The following is a 19,203-nucleotide window of genomic DNA, read 5'->3' on the forward strand; positions in this document are numbered from 1 at the left end:
TTGCCCGCGTCGTCGGCGCTGTGAGCGAAAAATCCCCGAAGAAGCAGTCTATGGGTGGTCATTGAGGAAAAAAAACTCAGGAGGGAGCATTCGGCAATAGCCCCGAAGCCTAGTGATAAAAAGTAAACAGGAGGCAGTCGGTTCCCCCGTAATCACACCCCTTCATAACTGATTAATCGTCTTGCTCTATAGGCCCGCGCCATTGTTTAATTCCCATATATTCCAAAGGTTATTCTCTGCTTTACATTCATAGATCCCGGTTAGTCCTCGCACCCCTCCTGGTGCCCTGCGATGGCAGGTGCTCCCAGCAGTGGGCCTTGTGCGGCCCCGTTTGCTGTTCCCGAGCGACCAGTCATTAATATAACTGCCACGGTGGGCAGGTTGCGATGACGCCTCAAGATCACTTGACCTATGTGGCCCACATGTCTCCTAGGTTGCTCTCTAGTCACCACCTGTCAGTGTCACGCCAGTGATTTTGCGCTCCCGGCGCCGACGCCAGATTTTCTTGGTAACGGGGCTTTAAAAAAAACGCTATACGTCCACCTGAGTGGAGCATGAAGCACGTGACCCTTATAAAAAATGGTCTATAGACAATCTATAGACTTCTTATTGACTCTATTGGCTTCCTATAGATCTTGCTTTTTGTTTATTCATAGTCTATAGACTGTCTATAGATATGTCTACTAGAAGTGTATGGCCATAAATCTATAGATAATCTATGGACTGTCTATGGCATTTGTATTTCCTATAGACTTTTGTCTATAGACAGTCTATAGACCTTATATACAGAAATCTATAGACACACTATAGACTGTCTGAAACTGTTTGTAAGGGGACGTTTCGTTTAATAAGTTTGCATGGCCCGAGCTTTGCGCCGCATAAGGCTGTTCGTTTTCTTGGCCTTGTAGTCCGCGGCCGCGTGTCCAGGAACGCGGGGAGCTCGCTTATTCGCGAGGCATGGAGAGAAGTCCGGTGCCTGTGGGACTCGCGCGACATCCACTCGAGCGCTCGTCGCCAACGCGCTTTGCGCAACGGCCTCGGTGCCCCCTGCTTTTTCTCCGGGTGGCGGTCGAGAGGACCCGTATCGGGGCCCCTCCCCGAGGCACTATATGCCCCGTCGTCTCGAGTGCGCGGCTCTTTCAGATAGTGGTACGTCGCGCTGCACTCTGTCGAGTGCGGCAGAAGGTGTACAAGGTGCTCCTAGGCCAAGGGGACGGGTAAAGGGCGGTGTCATGGGAAGTAGTGGGGCCAGTTGGTTCATTTTTCAACTTAAAACAGTGCGCAGGGACAGGACACAGTCAAGAAACACACAGACACAGCACTGACTGACAACTGAGGAATTTACTGCTTTGCTTGCAATAAATACAGAAAGTATCGTCTAAAATACAAAGAAAGCCTTGAAATCGTCATTTTGTCACTTCTGTCGTCATTGCTTGTCCAGATAACCCATTTCTTTTTTCGTCAACGTTAGTGATGGTGTGCACACCATCACTAACGTTGACGAAAAAAGAAATGGGTTATCTGGACAAGCAATGACGACAGAAGTGACAAAATGACGATTTCAAGGCTTTCTTTGTATTTTAGACGATACTTTCTGTATTTATTGCAAGCAAAGCAGTAAATTCCTCAGTTGTCAGTCAGTGCTGTGTCTGTGTGTTTCTTGACTGTGTCCTGTCCCTGCGCACTGTTTTAAGTTGAAAAAAGGGCGGTGGCGTTGCGGGCTGACATTGTAGCCAACTATAGATCTTTCCAGACGCACTCTCTGGGAGCCGTATTTAAAGCTGGACTGCTGTGTGTGCACACGGCACGAGAACGGTGTAAGCACCTGCCCGCAGCAGTCCGAATAGCAGGCGTTTTGACGTTTTGGTGTGCTCGATGGGAAGATATGTGTACCTTCCCCGAAAAAAACCGCCCCCTGATCTTCGCCGCGTTGTTTGCTGCACTGTTGTTTACACCTGGCAACACAGTGAAGGCAACAGCGCACGTTCTGTGCACCTCGTCACAACAGTCTGCGGGATGTCGTTTCTGCTGAAGGACGAATCCCAACATGAAAACGTAACAGCTGTTCATTCGATTTGTGGTGGCAGCGGACGAGTATAGCAACGCTGCGCTCGTCTCGGTAGCAGGTGCATTGACGTAGCAGGTGATGAAGCAGGTGCTTTGACGTATCCGTCCGCATTATGAAAAGGCATTGATTGTGTATAATGAGAACTCTCTGCGTGAGTCCTTTCGCAGTCTTGCAAGAGGTCATTTGGCGTGCATGCGACATGGGCTATGGCGGTGATGTCGTATGGGAGACTTGAATAGACTCAACTCTGATCAAACGGCCCTGTGCGAATGCGGATGCCAACGGGGCACAAGCCTGCTCCAACGCATGCATGACAGCGTTCCCGGAGGGCGGATAAGCGTGGCTTGAGCCTGGTCTTTCTATCTGCGTTCCCCGGTGGCAGGTCACCGCACATGGGGGGTTGCATTTCAGGCGCGCCTGGCCCGAGGGCTCCGCAATCCAGACGCATCCTTTTCCGCGCGCTGCCTGTCTCGGAAAGGATGTCGATGCTGGCTTTCCGCTTTGTATCTAGTTGCCACTGTGCAGGATTCAATGGCGCGGTGAGCCAGAGAAGGAAAAAAAAAGACTCCAGATATAAATAAAAGCGCATATCGTTGTTCCAATACATTGGTGCCAACGCAACTAGCACACACTTGTCTGAAGAATTTCACGCTAGCAGCAAACTTCTACAACCTCATGGATGTCTTTCTGGAGCCTCATCGACGTCTTTCAAAACTCAAACTCGCAAGCTGCGGTAAAAAAAAAACGAAAATGAGAATGTTTGCTTCCTTTTTAATGCTTACGCATGTTACGACAGGAGTCGGCCGTATCAAGTACGAAAGTCGTTAGGAATTCCGGTTCGTTGCGTTGCCGCCGCGGTTAGATTTCGATAACAGCGATTGAAATACGAAATGCACCCGCGTACAGCTATTTCAGTGCTCGTAAAAGAGTACCATGTGCTCGAAATCAACCCTGAACCTTCCCAACCGCATGCTTTGAAGGCTAGGCGTGCCTTCGGTGTCGTGATAATGCGTTGATTTGTTTCTTCTAAACTCTTCCGCTGCTCAGTCGGGTGCACTACGTGTCGTTTGTGCCATTCGATGTCTACATCAGCGCCGGGCTCTCTCCATTCGGCTCACGAGTCGGCATTTGTTCGTGAATGGCCGCGTCGTCTTGAACCGGCAGAAAGCGGACACTGCCAGTGTGCGCTCGGGGTCATATCATTGTGGCGACATCTCGTGGTGGTATTCTTACGCCGCTCTGCATGCTGTTGCATCTGGTATTCTCTATCCGTTCCCGGCTACGTCCTTGGGCTAGACGAGAACGACAGAAGATTGAAGCCTGTCATCCGGTTGTGTTTGCTTTTTCTAAGAGCGGCCCAGATAAGACGTCGCTGCGCGTCTGGAAAGTGTCGCATGTGTTCTCGCTCGTTGCCTTTTAAGGCGGCAGCGGAGATCGTGCTGGACACTCGACGCGGGCCGCGTTTGGCGGGTGTTCCCAGCGGTTCCAGCCTCGCGCCGACGGTTCTGCTGACTGAACCGCCGCCTTGGTCATGACGTGCGTGACGTTGCGATGTCAGGAGAGGAAGGTGCGTTATTTACGAAAAAAAAAAAATGCGAAGCGCAGGATCATGTCTCGCCCATAGTGGACACTTTAACGCTTTAATGCCCAAATTACGAAGTAATCAGAAAATATCATTGCCCCGCAGAACTAACGTCCCTGCGTTCCAAACGCGTTTAAAAAAGGTTAGCGCCCCTAAAATTTGCGGAAACGGTATGTCACCACTTAGCGAAAGTTACCGTTAGGTCCACTTTCTACAGCGCTTCCTAGATGTGTGGAACACAAGATCAGAGCTTCCCAATGTACATTAAGACTTTCGCGGACGTCCGAAGGACGTCTAAGGGAATTTCAGAGCCCGTTGGGAGCCACAGACAGCAATGTTTTATCCAACAAATGTGTTGCTATTCTTCCGCGCGAAACTTGTCAGAAGATGAGGAAAGTTCAGCACGCTTGTTCGAAGTCGCACATTCGCGCCCCATTTTTCTGCACGCAGCTCGCTCACAGTGGCGCCAGTCATTTTGACTGCAAAGCGCTAGTTGGTAAGATGATGTTGCTGTCAAACTTTGTATCCAAGCTCGATGTAGCAATGAGTTCTTGAATTCGCGATAGCGGGGAGTGATGTGTTAACGGCGAAGTGTGGGAAACTATGAAAGGTGAAGTTACGGAAGGCAGAGAGAAAGTGTGTCCATAGTCAATGCTCCGGATCAGTTTCGACCATTTCGGACTCGTCAACTGCCCTGGCATGCGGTACAGTCCATGGAAGATGCACTTCGCCTCCGACCACACTTCCTCGTGCTCGGCAGTCGAACGTCGCCGCCTCCGTGCCACAGCGCCGGCCAAAACGACTAATAAAGGGTGAACTGAGATGAGGATTTTGTTTACTCAAGACTGTGGTGTCTGCAAATCATCAAGATCAGCGAGGTGAAGGCGAAGCCTTGAAATGCAACCATTCTTAGTGCCTCCAGATTCGATTGATCCACTGGAAAGAGCGGTGTTGACATGCTCCTAGTCCAACTTGCCATAACCAATAAATCACACAAGGATCATCAGTGCAGTGTAAAGCCGGGTGAAAGAGGCGTCTCCACTCAATATGTCGTTGCACGAGCCATGTTCAGGTGTGCAGTCGTCCACATTCCTGTCTAGAGCGCCCGAACGGCGTACCGAAGAGTACACTTGTTTCATTTACCCGTGTCCTGTGCTCGACACAAGGCCTTTATCATGCATGCACATTCCCATGGGTCGTGTTCAACTCCTCATCGCATTGAAAGCTATATCGGATCGTGCACTCAGCCGCGATTTTCATAAATGCACAACAGAGCGCGTCGTTCGAACGCTCTCGAGAGGTGCGCTGACGGCTGTATGCGTCTCCGGTGGCCACGTGTGTTTCACGAAGATCTGAAGGAGAGGAAGATGAGGTTGCGGCACCGACGAAGATCGTTCAAGATTTGGCCTGGCGTGCCGAGTGGCCGCCGCGGCAGGCGTGTCGTCGGCGGCCAAGTGGTCGCCCATTGGCGGCCGCCGCCAAGATGGCGACCTCACCCTCCACGTGGGAGGAGCAAAGCGAGCTGACCAGCGAGCAGCTCCAGCTTTGGCCCCCGGAGAACGTCGCCGCCACCAAGTTGCACGAAAAGCTGGTCAGTATAAGCGCCGGCCGTTTTTAAGGCGAAAGCCTTTAATGCCTCATCGTTGTCGACAGAAGGTTGTCCGCAGAAGGTTGTCAGCAGAGGTGTCACGCTTTTTCTAGTCAGACCAGGAAAAAAAATCTTTGTGCACGATGAAATTCGAGCCACCGTCCTTCCATTCCGCAGCCGAGCGTGCTAATGGCTACGCTACTTCCTGCCAACATATATTTAGTTCCCCTTGTCTAGAACGCTGGAGAGTGTTTGCAGAAAGGCGTCGAATCGGACGGATGCCTCCCAAACGCCTTCCAGTGTCTCCAGCATTTAAGATTCACAAACAATTGTGTACGTAATTAACATCTTAACCACACATCGGTGACACAAGCAGTAACACCGCCTCACCGCACCTTAAATCAACAAGGTGCCCCCCTGAATTTTTTTGCTCTCGGGAGCCGTTGAATCAGGCACTGGAGGAGTCCTGTGGTCTGTACAGCAATTCATACGAGTCAGGGCAGCACTGGCAGTACTGGTTTCTGTACAAGACCTCAGCTTATACCCTTACAAACAGCTTGGCCACCAGGCTTGGGTTGTAGGCTTCGAAAATGCGTAGATGACGCAGAGCCCTGATATGTTCGCAGAGGCTCAGTTCCCTCGCGAAAGTAATGGGCGTTCAGAAACCAAGCTCTACCCGCATGCTTTCCTCGTTTTGCGCACTGTCGTTGTATGCGTCAGCACAACATTGGATCATTTGTGAGCGAAGACACCTGCGGTATTGTCACTGACAGTTCTTAGCGAGCTTACATCGGTCTGTGCCCAGGACCCTCCGTCAGCTCCAACACGCCAGCTCCAACACTCGTATGTTAAGAGGCTTCATAGATCCCGCCTTAGAGCCAAAATCTGATCCAGTAATCACTCTAGTACTTTTATGTGCTTTCAAATGGCTGCACATCAGTTGTCAAGGTAGAACTTCTCTTGTTTTTCCTTCATGTTTTCCGCGTGAGATGTTGCGATAACAAAGGCTCAGAACGTTGATACCAAGTTTTTGCGCGCACGTTTAGGTTTGCGATGCCATGAAGCTGTCTGCCAGCACCGGTGGCTCACGGGTCTGTCGCCACATTCAGAAATGTGCCTTCGCGTCGAGAGAAAGGAGTGGGACGGGTGAGAAGCGATCGGAGTTGACCAAGATGGAGACAATGGTATACGACGACGGTCGTCCACGCGTAGACGGCCGTGTCATAGCTGTTGTCACGTGGCGCGCTCAGCGTGAGTTAGACTGCAACAGAACCGTCCCATTGTTTGGTGGAATCGGGGAGGGTGTGGAGGGGGGCTTCTCCTACTTTCACGGCTTTACGGCCGCGCGAAATCAAAGGAAAATGTGGCTGCATTGTTCGGGGCGCGGAGGCGCCGTCATTCTCTTCCCGGGATGAAACGTTATCTGGGACGGTGTTTCTTCCTCTACTATTTGTTTTAGCGTCCTATTTGTTTGTTTTTTGCCGGCAGTTCCCGGCCTTCCTGCAGCTGTCGGCATATGGGCAGCTGCGCGCGCCTTTGAGTTCCGTTATTATGGGCCCCAAAAAGCGTGCTGCCTGCGAAAAGCGGTCCTGAACGAATGCGCGGTGCTGAGTGCAATGATTACCCAAGTTGTTTTGCTGTTTTTTTTTGCGCGTGTGTGCGTGTCCGTGGCGGTATTTGTGCCTTCCTGACATGCATGTTTGTATGCACAGACACATGCTTCTTGGAGTGCATGAATAAGATGCTATTGATTGCAGTATTCTCAGGGCCCAGTATTCAGTGAAGTACTCCGTTACACAATACAGAACAAAACGCGTAACACAAAAGACAACCTCTGTCAAGACAGCACACAATACATAACACTAAAGAGAATACCTAGCAGAACACTATGCAATATGACTTAAGGAAGTGCCTGTCATTGCAACTTATGACAAAACACAAGACGAGACATCGCAACGAAACTCGGCACAACTCATTTTGACTTGCCCAAACTGAAGCATCGTGTTCCGTGTAAATTCCTTAGTCCTTCGAGTCTGTTTCATTTTCGAAAATTGTCGGGCCAGCCGCCTGTCCCCACTTGTCTCGTATGTATGAAATCTGGTCACCGTCATCGCCTCTCGGTCCCTGCTTTGTCACTCGGTTTTCGTAAAGAGCGCATATTCGACCGACGAACGCGCATTTTCGTGCTGCCGTTACGAACCGAAGAGGAAATGCCGTCATTTAGCGATGCTCAAAGTGGACATTTCTCAGGTCACCATCGATTTGCTCGGAATCGAAGAAAAGTGACGGCAGAGTAGCGACGTGGCGCTTAACCGCCCCCCCCCCCCCCCCCCCCCCCTTCCTAGCTTTCTGCGTCCTGTTTTCAGCGCGGTTGCCGGCGTCGTGCACCTGCTTCCTGCTCCGTGCAGCTGTTTTTGAATCCGCTTGATTTCATCTACTTCGGATACAAAGGCCACGGGGCCAGACGGGTTCGGGCGTGACTTGTTATGTACAGCGGCTGGATTTTAGGATTGGAGTCCGGCCGTTGGGCAGCTTGTAGACTGAACATGCCTTCAAACATTTTCAAGAAATGGTCTTGGAGTTAGCTGCACAATATGCTGCCGCGTGAGCGTGAATGGCTTGCTATGAGTTTGTCACAGGTTGACAAAATCGTAATCATTCCCAGGATATCAGAACACCGTCGAGCCAACGCCGCTAAGCCTAACAGCCTGCCACATTCCGTTCTACAGACACTCGTCCTTTGTTGCTTACGTAATAAATGACGTCAGAGCGCTATTTTTCAGTGTTCGGAACCATGCGCCACATGGTGGCATCCCAGGGAACTAGAGGCACTTGTCTTGAATCCCTCGTAATAGTATGTCGAGAGGTGGTAGGTGGCAGGCTTTCTTTAGCACATAGTGCGAAGTACTCATCGTCATTTAAAAATACCGTACGAACTAGCTCATCTGTCTGTGCTACGTCATCATCAACCCAGCTGCGTCCACTGGAGGATGAATGCTTCCCGTATCTTTCCAGTTGACGCGGCCCTGTGAGAGCTGCTGTGCCACCTTATCCCCATAACCTGCCGAATCTCACCTGCCCACCTGTCGTGGCGACCCGGCTGCTCAGCTTGCTATGTCTTGCAGTCCACTCCGTTACCCTAAGAGACCGTTGGCTATATTCTCTTCGCATCGCATGCCTTGCACGTGCCAATTTGTTTTAATTTCACTAGGATATAAGGATATATTTAGTGCCCGCATCAGCGCGAGCTATGCTCAAATTATACTCCAGAAGGCTTGTGTCCCGGACACTTGACATCTTTGGCTTTTTTAAGAGACTTATCCGGTGTAAGCGACCTTGTCAGCACCTGTATAAGCCGGAGAAAACTCCAGTGCCTACGTGTGGACCAATGAGGATGTTATCGATCTTGTCAGAATTTAAGTGAGTTTAGCTGTGAGCATCCACGAACGTGTGCATTTTGCTCTGTTGCGACCTATTCACATCAAAGCGTAAGCACTAAGCTTTTCAGTTCCGTTCGAATGTGCTGGATGGCTTCTTGCCACGTTTGTGGCCGCCAGTGTTGAAGGCACACTATGGCGACGAAAATGTCTAAAGCGGTAACCGTATGAGGCGATATTCCTTCGCGATGTGTCGTGCGATGACGACGCCGTCGCCCACCGCTGTCGCTGGCGCAAATGCACGAAGCAACGGGACACAGCGTCGGAGCGGCGCGTTTTCAGTATTGCTCGACTGCTGCCACTTCAGCGTTCAGTCATTTTGCGTTAATTAACGCGTAGAACAACTTTCCTAAGGCTCCATACAAGATAAAACACAATAAAAACCCGAGGGACGCTGCGATGTGGCGTCAGGCAACATTCCTGCGCTGTTGCGACTTATAGTGCGTGTAGGACATATCCTACAGCACCCTTTCCTCTTCAACTTCATTTTAAATTCTTGCATACCTGCCATGGAGAGGGCTACGTCGGCTGCGGCTCCGCTTAAAAAAAAAAAAAGACTTTCGTCCGCAAAACGGATCGGAAGTTTCGCACCCGCAAGACCTACCGTCATTGGCTAGTCTCGCACGGCACTTCCGGGCGATGGGCGAAATTTTCTGCGAACGAAGAAACTGGGCCATGCGATGAGCGACAGTGGTTCAGCGGCCCTCAGCTCATCGTGCGGTGCCGTCGCGCGGCGTGTCGCCGCGAATTATCGCCTCATGCGGTTAGCGCTTAAGGCGCGCCCTGGGTCCTCCCGCGCGGCGCGACTCCCAACTACCCCCCTTCCTCTGCCCCCCCCCCCCCCCCCCCCTCCCGAATGGATTATTCGCAAGCGCTAAACACACAAGTAGACTGAGTCTGATCAGTTTTAACCCGGAATTCTGTACTGCGGAGCATTTTTTGCATTACGTGCTCTCTCTGTCATTATCTTGCAGCTCAGCAAGGGCTATGTGGAGCTGTCGAGCCTGCGTGATGCCCTGGCTGCAGTGGGCTTCAAGCTGCCCCAGTGGAAGGTGCGACAGATGATCGAGGACATGGAGAGGCGGCGGGGAGCCCTCGCCGAACCCGGGCGCCTGTCCCTGGCCGAGTTCGAGCAGATCTACACCGAGCTACGAAGCCAGGAGGTGTCGGCCGGATTCAAGGCCATGCTCTCCAAAAAGGTTCGCCAGCAGAACTGCGTGTCTTAGCGCCTTCCTCTTTAGGTGCTATGTCTGCATTTCCGTTGACGTCTTTCGCCGTCGCAAACGAAGATCTGTCTTGCAAAAATCGAGACAACGCCAAATTATTACTGTGTTACCGCGTACCGACTTCTCACTCGGTGGTCGGCCGGCTCGGAGGAACTGCGTTATATAGACTAAGAGCCAAGTGGCAAGCTTCTTGGGAAAATGAAGGACACAACAAGCTGCATACCATAAAGCCCATTTTAAAAGAATGGAAATCATGCCGCCATAAAGAGCGTTTTATCGAAGTAATTTTATGTCGTTTACGCATAGGTCACGCACACATCACCCATAACTTCTTATTAACAAAAAAAGACAAACCTGTGTGTGAAATGTGTGGTGAGGAGCTCACAGTTAATCACATTTTAATTTCTTGTTCCCATCTCGAAGAACTTAGGAGGAAGTTTTTTACTGTATTTTACAATCAACAGATTCCATTTCATCCCGCATTGCTTTTAGGCGAGCAGACACTTGTCGAGTTTTCACTTGTTTGTAAGTTTCTAAAGAAAGCCAATGTTTTAAACCTGTTATAATGTAACCTTTATACACTTGACATAACATCATCTAACCTTGTGTTTGGCGCAAGATAGCCATAGTTGCTTATGCGCCATAAAACCCCATATAACTAACTAACTAACTAACTAACGAACTGCGTTATAATAACGCTGACTGCATCTTTTGCACTAAATTTGGATGTGAGGTCAGTTAAATAATTAGCAAATCCACTTGCTAAGTGGTGGCGCCATCTATCGAGGAATGGATTGTCACCGATGGTCCAAATGCTGACTTTTTTTTCAAGTTTATCTTCCTTTCCTACATCTCTACTACAGCTTGCTCTTGACCTCTCTTCCTCACTCAAATGAGTAACACGCATAACCTGTGCTCTCGATAATGTTCCCAAAGGAGCAATCTAGACTGTGCGCTTAGCCGTGAAAGCAGTGTGCACTTATAGTGACTTTGTTGCCCAAGCAATCTTGGTCTCGATTACCCATTGTCCGTGGTGGGCTGTGCAGTGCGGACGCATATTTGGCCCCGCGAATATTATGCGCGCATGGTATTGAGCGCATTTCTGCTTTGAAAACAAACTGCATAAATAGAGGGAACGATTGTATAATGCCTGATATAGCAGCGCTCTGCCCAACGCAGTGTATAGCTGCGTACACATCCGTGTTTGCCATGTGCACACCACTTAGACTCGCACTTCAGTGCAGTCATACTACGTTGGTAGGCACATCTGGCAGACGGAAGGTTGATCGAAATGTCCAAGAAAACAAAAAGCAAAGTTATATGGTATGGGCAGTTAACTAGTTGAGATGTTTGATAATAATGATAAATTCGGCTTTTACTTAATTTCAGGAGAACGTACAGACACTGGGAGGCATGTCCGAGGCTTCGAGTGAGGGCACGACACATTCCGTTCGTCACGAAGAACGAGCTGCCTTCTCCGACTGGATAAACCGGAACCTCGGCTCTGACCCGGACCTAGCCCACCTGCTACCCATCGAGGTGCCCGGCGAAAAGCTGTACGAGCGCGTCAAGGACGGCATCCTTCTCTGCAAGATGATCAACCATTCCTGCCCCGAGACCATCGACGAGCGTGCCATCAACAAGAAGGGCCTCACCGTCTACACCAAGCACGAGAACCTGACGCTGGCCCTCAGCTCTGCTCAGTCTATTGGATGCAACATCGTCAACATCGACGCACACGACCTGGCTCGTGGAAAGCCGCATCTTGTATTAGGCCTGCTCTGGCAGATCATCAAGATTGGTCTCTTCAACCAAATTACCCTGCAGCACTGCCCAGGACTTGTCCAGCTGGTCAAGCCTGGTGAAGATATGGCGCACTTGCTTCACCTGGCGCCCGAGGCCATTCTTCTGCGCTGGGTGAACTATCACCTGGAACGCGCTGGCACGAAGCGCCGTCTCACAAACTTCACCTCCGACGTGCGCGACTCGGAGATATACACCATCCTGCTGCGGCAGATCGCTCCGGTAGGATCGGGCGTCACCGTCGAGGCGATGCGTGAACCAGACCTTCTTCAACGTGCGGAGGTCATGCTCCAGCAGGCAGACAAGATAAACTGCCGATCATTCCTGAGCCCGCAGGACGTCGTCGACGGCGTCTACAAGCTGAACGTGGCCTTCGTGGCTAACCTGTTCAACAACCACCCGGCGCTTGACGTCCCTGAGGACGGCAACGCCTTGGAAGGCCTCGAGGGCCTGGAGGAGACCCGCGAAGAGAAGACGTACCGCAACTGGATCAACTCAATGGGTGTTAGCCCCTACGTGAACTGGCTGTACAGTGACCTGGCTGATGGCCTCATCATCTTCCAGTTGTTTGATGTGATCAAGCCAGGCTTGGTGAACTGGACCCGCGTGCACCGCACCTTCAGTCGGCTGAAGGGCTTCATGGAGCGCCTGGAGAACTGCAACTACGCCGTCGAGCTGGGTCGCAAGCAGGGATTTTCGCTCGTGGGTGTGGCTGGCCAAGACCTGTTCGAGGGCAATGCTACGCTGACCCTGGCCCTCGTCTGGCAGCTGATGCGCGCCTACACTCTTTCGGTGCTGACGCAACTGGCTGGCACTGGTCATCCTATTGTGGAGCAGGAGATTGTCCAGTGGGCAAACGGAAAGGTCCGTACACTCATTGGTGTGGTGTGCCAAGCATGTATCAATCACTGTGCCTATCATTATATTGCAAAGCCAGAAGCCTGTCTTTATATAGGACAGAATGGATTTTCTCCCCAAAAGCTGCACTGTACCCTATGAGGCACGTTTTAGTCCTGAAGTGTGGGGTTAATTTTGACCACCTCGGTTTTTATAAAGGGACAGTCATCGAAAGACAGGCTTAATAGCTGCGGAAACGACAACTTCTGGAGCGATTGCGTTGCAAAAGCTGTGGAATTACTTTGCGCGGTGGCTCAGCGGCTAGGGTGGAAACTTGGGCAAGTCGGTATCGGTGATTCATGACATAAGGTGTAGCGCGAAACAAAGACGGCGGACAAAGAATCTTCTTAGTTGTATTTCTAGTTCTTCGGGCGTCCTTTTGCATGTATGCGACCGTGTCCCTTATTGCGGCCTCCGTTCGCAGAACACGTTCTTTTGCCTTCTGCATCTGCTCTGGTTAGCGCCTGTGGTATGTGTATATGTTCTTTGTCCGTTGTCTCTGGTTTTGCGCTACCCCTCATGCCACGGCTCAGCGGCTAAAGCTCTCGCAGCTTGGCGCTAGTCTCTGGGATTGAACCGCAACCGTGGAGGTGCATTTCGTTTGTGGTTCAGTACAAAAAACTTCGCGAGATGGGCGATCACAGTGAATGTTAAGTAAAACTAGGTGGTCTGAAATTAATTTAGAGATCTTTACTGCGATATCTCCCGTAGGTCAAACGCAACTAATGGACGTTAAACCCTATCTACTGCGCGAACGCCGTAAAAAAAAAAAAAATTCTAAGTGAGCGTGATATCACTTTTGTCGGATTTGCTTACGCTTAAATATCAACAAATGCAGCTGGGCATGCCACACAATGGTTGTTTAACAATGAGATTCTAATTTCCTTTTGTTAGGTCACAACTTGCAGTTCTGTTGTAAGGGCACCACGAGGAGGGCGCTGCTGTTAGAACTTTACGCTGTGCAGTGTCTGCTTATGCTGGCTTGCAGTAGACCAGATTGTTTTTTTGGGGTTCAAGGTCCCAGAGCGACTCAGGCTGCGAGGGACGCCGTATTGAAGGGCTTCGGAAATTTCGACCATCTGTTGTTATTTGACGCGCATTGACACTGCACAGTACACGGGCCTCTAAAATTCCGCCTCCATCGAAATTCGGCCGCCGCGGCCGGGACCGAACCCGCGCCTTTCGTGTCAGAGTAGACCACATTCTCTTCACCATCCCCTTCATGACAACATGAGGTTGCCTGTAGAGTGCAGCTCCATGTTATAGCTGCAGTGTAGTAACGGCTCGGAGGGATTTGTGACGTGCGGGATTATTTTCGAAGGGCAGATGCAGAATGTCCAGAGTCATAAAATAGTTCAATATAACCAAAAATCATGTTATATAAAATTTCGTCCCAAGAGCGGGCAAGTAGGGCTCAACTCTGAGTATTCTTAGGGGGCAGTAAGAGAGCTCGAAATTTTTGACGCTGCTTTGAAAGCACTGGCGGTGATTACTGATGCCGCAAACGAGAGCGCCAACCACGTTGGGTTTGCTTCTCTGCACACCATCTAGAGTACACTGGGACGGCTGTCCGAATATCAGCTGGATTGGCTTCCGCGCATTGCAGCGGTGTCACGTGGAAAAGCTGCACGCCAGTCTGAAGGCTTTCCGCATTCTTGCAGCGCGGCTACTTTCACACAGCAACATTGGCTTTTACTACCTCCGTGAAAATCATGCCGGCAACAGACTTCAGCTAGACAGTGACACTGCAGGGTACTGAAAAGCCACTGCATCTTCCATAGCGTTGCCGGCTTGGGCGAGATTATGGCGCGAATTCATGCCGCACCACCACTAGCCACACGTGTAGTGCGGCGAAGCGTGACGCTTACCGTCGGGGCAGGTACGGCGTCGGTGAATTCGGTATATTATCTTTTCTACATCCAATCAAGTGTTCGGTGTCAAAGCATAACGGCTTATTAGGAAGGTTTTGGAGAGTTGAAAATGGCCAAAAATTGATCTTTATTCGGCATATTGAGGTCAGACTTTATTTCGGACCTTGTGGGTGTGCGGACGTTCTGGTTTTGATTCCAGGCTGGCTGAACTTTAATGGCTTAAGGTTGCCATATCCTAGGATTTCAAGTAATTTTGTTGTCTCTCTGCGCAGCTGAAGTCTGCCCAGAAGACATCGCAAATCCGCAGCTTCCAGGACCCTTGCATTTGCGATGCACGGCCCATCATTGACTTGGTGGATGCCATCAACCCTGGGTGCATCAACTATGCACAAGTGCTCAATGCAACAAACCAGGTATGTACTTCTCTTTTCTGGAACTAGCACAGGGCCACTCCACTTTCATGAAAATCGGAATGGTTTTTGAAACTCGCCACTGATCATTTGTAGAGTGGTTGTAGAAGAAATCGAGCCGTTATAATGCACCCTCTGCACATGGTGTGCGGTACACTATAATGGCCGCTTTACTTCTGGCGTCTTTCAGTGAAAACACGATGTCACTATCATCACTCTTGTCTGTGCTGACATCCGGGATATGAAACCACTCCCGTTCCCTGTCTTGCCCATGTTTAATTTGCAGTGCTTTTGTGAAAAAACTGCAAAGTCTGTCTGCTAGGCATTTGATAGCCTTGTGACTCGAAAGTAGGCTTGAGACAGATTGCAGTTTAAGTTAAATTATATTCAGCGGATGATCTCCTAGTGCAAATTTAGAGGCGGCAATCCTCTTTTCTTGCTGTGGGCATTATCTGGCTGATCGTGATAAGCCCTCATGTTTTGCAACCTTCCCATTCAAGGAATGATAAATGGGATTGACATGTGTACAATTCCTCACATTGTCTGCAGGAGGAGCGGCTGGCCAACGCCAAGTATGCCATCTCGATGGCTCGAAAGCTGGGGGCCCGCATCTATGCTCTGCCGGAGGACATTGCCGAGGGCAAACACAAGATGGTCATGACTGTCTTCGCCTGCCTCATGGCTAGGGACTACATACCTGGACAGAAGCAAGACCAACAGCAGGAGCAGTAGTGTCCCTTCTCCATTCACAGATGCCTTTTAGATCCAGTGTGGTCTTCTCTGATACCTGGCTGAGCTTGGCTCCTTGTGGCCTGTGTTCAAATTGAATGCTGCTCTGGCCATTCTCTCGTGTTATGCGGCATTACAGCTCAGTGTTTTGGCCTGGGAGAGACTAATTTCAGGATGAGATGGCTCAATGTACTTAGAATTTGAAAGCACTTCGTGGCACGAACTCAGACTTTTGAAATTGTGCTGCTGAAGAATGAGAGCTGCAAGTTGTGCGTCATAAGACAGGAAAGGATGTTGCAGTTGACAAAGCACACATGCAGGGTGTTTAGGAACAGAACAAACACATTAACAACATGATGGGTGTAGGCCTACTATTTGAAATACTTGAACATTTTCTTCGTTGGTTTTTAGATTATTGTTTTTCTTTTGCAGGCGTGCAATTATCATTCCTAGGGTACAATATCTTACCAACACTTACCGTTACAATATCTTACCAACACTTGTTATGTGATTAGATAAAGTATGTGTGACTATGGACAGAGCTGTTGCAGCTGAAAGGCATGTTACTAACAATGACAGCATGTCCATTGTGTCATTATTGAGGTAAAATCGTTACTAATCGACGTGACTTGCTACTTTCATTAAATACCTAATGTGCTGGCTCTGGTAGAGCACTTGTAGAATGCCTGTTTTACCGGACATTTTCACTTCAAGAAAAATTAAATTGCCAGAAGAATCCACTGCCATTTAGCTTGGCAATGTTTTTATCTCATTGGATAAATTCTTTAACTCTCCTAATTCTTACTTTCTCATGCAAAATTTAATTTTGGAATCAGATTGCTGGCTGCATATTCTTAATAAAACAGTGCAAAACATGACGGACCAGAGGAGGGAGAACATAGGACGAGTGCTGACTCACAGCTCAACGCTGGGCTGCATAATCGTTAATTTTTCTTCACTAGCACCCATTTATGGCCACTTTTATGCCTATAGACTCAGTTCTTCACGAACGTTTATGACGATTGTTCCGCACTTGAATGAAATTGTTATTGAAAGGATTTATACAGCCTAAAAAATAGAATCCTTCAAACCAGTTAGCCTTTCTGCAACTGCAGTTTGGTTGTCTGCTTTTGCAACCAGTGCTGACAGCTTTTGCCTTAATGGCTGAGTAATGCAGTGAACTGGCAAACTTTTCTCCCATTTGCCTTAAAGTGCTTTCGATTGGTGGCGAAAATATGGTCAATCATCGCTCTGTCCTAATGTCATGTGCTTTGATCCAAAAAACGTTAGCAACATACAAGGTTAACTCTCGACGTGCCCTCATTATTTACTCTTCGTCTAAGGTGCATGTGCATATTGTACATAATGTTTGTTGTAATCTTTTTTTGTGTTTGTATGATGTGAATGATATACACGAATTTAATTTTCTGCACTTCTGATTTTTTCCTCGAAAGCCTATTTTACAATTTTACTGATGCCAGGTTTTGATCACTTTTCTAGAGCTTGGCTGTTCGTTTCGGCTGTAGTTTTGTTAAATTTCCTTTTGCATGTTCATTTCAATGTTCGGGCTTCCGACGTGTAAGGCCTTAATTGCTTTGTGTTAGTAGACTGTGAGAGATGAAGTGGTTATATATACATATATTTTTCTGCTGTTAAACTTACACACACAATGTTTAAATTTGTATGGTTATTAGTGCTGTTTGTGACCATTTGTGACATGTATTGAGCAAAGGATCAGAGCCTTCAACATTCCATGTACAATGTCTGGGTAGGAAACATGTCCACGACTCTTCGTATCTAATGCAGGAACTCATTTTTTAGAGGAAACGAAATCCTGATGTGACTTCAGAGGAAACGAAATCCTGATGTGACTGCAGGCTGTAAACAGCCACAATATTAGTTAATGTTTTGCACATAACTAGTATTTGCAGTGTATTTTTCACTCTGCCATGTTTCTTTTTTTTTACATTCATTTTCTTCATCTGCACCAATTTTGTAGTATTGGAGCCCAAACATTCGATATCTTTACTCGGACTCTAGCAGGCAGTACTGGAGCACCACATGAAGAAGTGATGAATTTGTCTCCAAAGAATGCTTAAATGGTCAAAATCTAATGCATTCTTGGCGATATTTCACTTGAATTTAGGGTAAAGTATGCTTAGAAGTAGCGCACAATTTCAGGCAGATTAAATGTGCTGAACTGAGCTTTGCACGTTTAATTGTAGGCTGCAGCAGGGATAAACAAATTGCTCGGTTTTATAAAGGTTGGTTTGTTGACGTCCACAGATAGAAACAGGTGTTGATGTTACTAGTGTTTTTGTAACACATAGGGGCTGGTCTCGAATAACGTCGGCAGGTGTTTTTGCGGCTGCTGCATGCGGCGTATGCATTCCTTTCCTAGTCTGGGCATGGCTCGAGTTTAAGCCTCACGACTTTTCACCTCGGACATCGCGTTTCGTGATTCTCTAGCCTGCCGTTGTTTGTATGAACTGCTTTCGTCCAGCTGCTGTATGTGCCTTTTTCACTCGACGCTGAAATAAACTTTGCTGCTTCTTTTTTTGGCTGTGCATTACTGTGATTACTTGCAGTAAACATTCCAGGTGCCGTCTGCCTCGCTGCCGCAAATTGTCCTTTCTGCCTATTTATTTAAAGTAGTGGAGGTATGCTGTGCGACGACGGCTCCTTGTTTTTTTATTGTGCAAATATGCCCTTTCGCATATGTACATGTAGGCTAGTTTCAGCTATAAATGCCAACAAGGCCTGGTATCGGGGCTCATGGGTCCAGATTTGAGTGAGTGCCTGGTAGCCCAGAATGCCGAGGTGTCACTTGAGTGCTTTCCAAAGTCCGGGACAAGTTAGCATAAAGTGAGGTAACATGAGGCTATCTCATGTGGTAGCGTGAATCATAGAGAGGCTGCTCTTAGTGGCTGTTTTTCAGTGATGCCTTAGAACGATAGAACCAGAGGAGATATGCCTCATATCACTTTATGGAATTTAGTACACCGCTGTTTTTCTCTTGGAGTTTCAGTTCCTGCTTCCACGCACTGGAACCTCATATGCACGACTTGTTGCGATTTTGTTTTCTAATGTTTGACTTCACAGCCCACGGAAGTTGTAATGAAACTTCTCTAGAAAAAGCGCGTAACAAATTTTCCAGAACACTCTTGGGCATGTCCTTCACTTTTGTAGCTCTGAGGCCCCTGCTTACTGTTATCGACAAAACACTGAGCCTCGTCCACTGAGCGTTCACGAACGCAGTTTTGCTTTGTCTGAAGTGGCATATTTCTTTGTATTATTTGCCCGACGTTATGATCGCTGGGACCGCATTTAGCGAGCAACACGCGCCTAGCCATTGTCCTTGACTTGAAAGCGCAGGCCTAGTCCTTAAATATATGCAGCGTCATTTTGACGAACACTAGACAATTCTCAATCTCTTGGTTGATAAGGAAAGGGTCCAGCCAGATCCTCAGAAGGTGGAGACTCTCACCAACTTCACAGCTCCGCAGTTCGAGATGAACCTTCGGAGCTTTTTTAGGATTTTGCTCTTATTTCCGCCGTTTTGTACCGAGGTTTTCCGACGTCGCCTACCCTC

At 48.8% G+C, this 19,203-nt stretch overlaps 1 protein-coding gene across 1 annotated transcript in view; it reads left to right on the forward strand.

Annotated features, from left to right (window-relative positions):
• Nucleotides 1-16,081, forward strand: part of Fim (plastin-2 fimbrin) — a 39,372-nt gene extending 23,291 nt beyond the window's left edge. Inside the window, exons 2-5 of the mRNA XM_089552761.1 lie at nt 9,650-9,874; nt 11,291-12,568; nt 14,745-14,885; nt 15,432-16,081. Of these exons, the coding sequence (XP_089408887.1) occupies nt 9,650-9,874; nt 11,291-12,568; nt 14,745-14,885; nt 15,432-15,614 (1,827 nt within the window). The 3' untranslated portion in view covers nt 15,615-16,081. The remainder of the gene's footprint in view (nt 1-9,649; nt 9,875-11,290; nt 12,569-14,744; nt 14,886-15,431) is intronic.
• The last annotated feature ends 3,122 nt before the right edge of the window (nt 16,082-19,203 follow it).

This window comes from Amblyomma mixtum, chromosome 1 (genome assembly GCF_055824585.1).
Source record: "Amblyomma mixtum isolate Tamu chromosome 1, ASM5582458v1, whole genome shotgun sequence".
NCBI lineage: Eukaryota > Metazoa > Arthropoda > Arachnida > Ixodida > Ixodidae > Amblyomma > Amblyomma mixtum.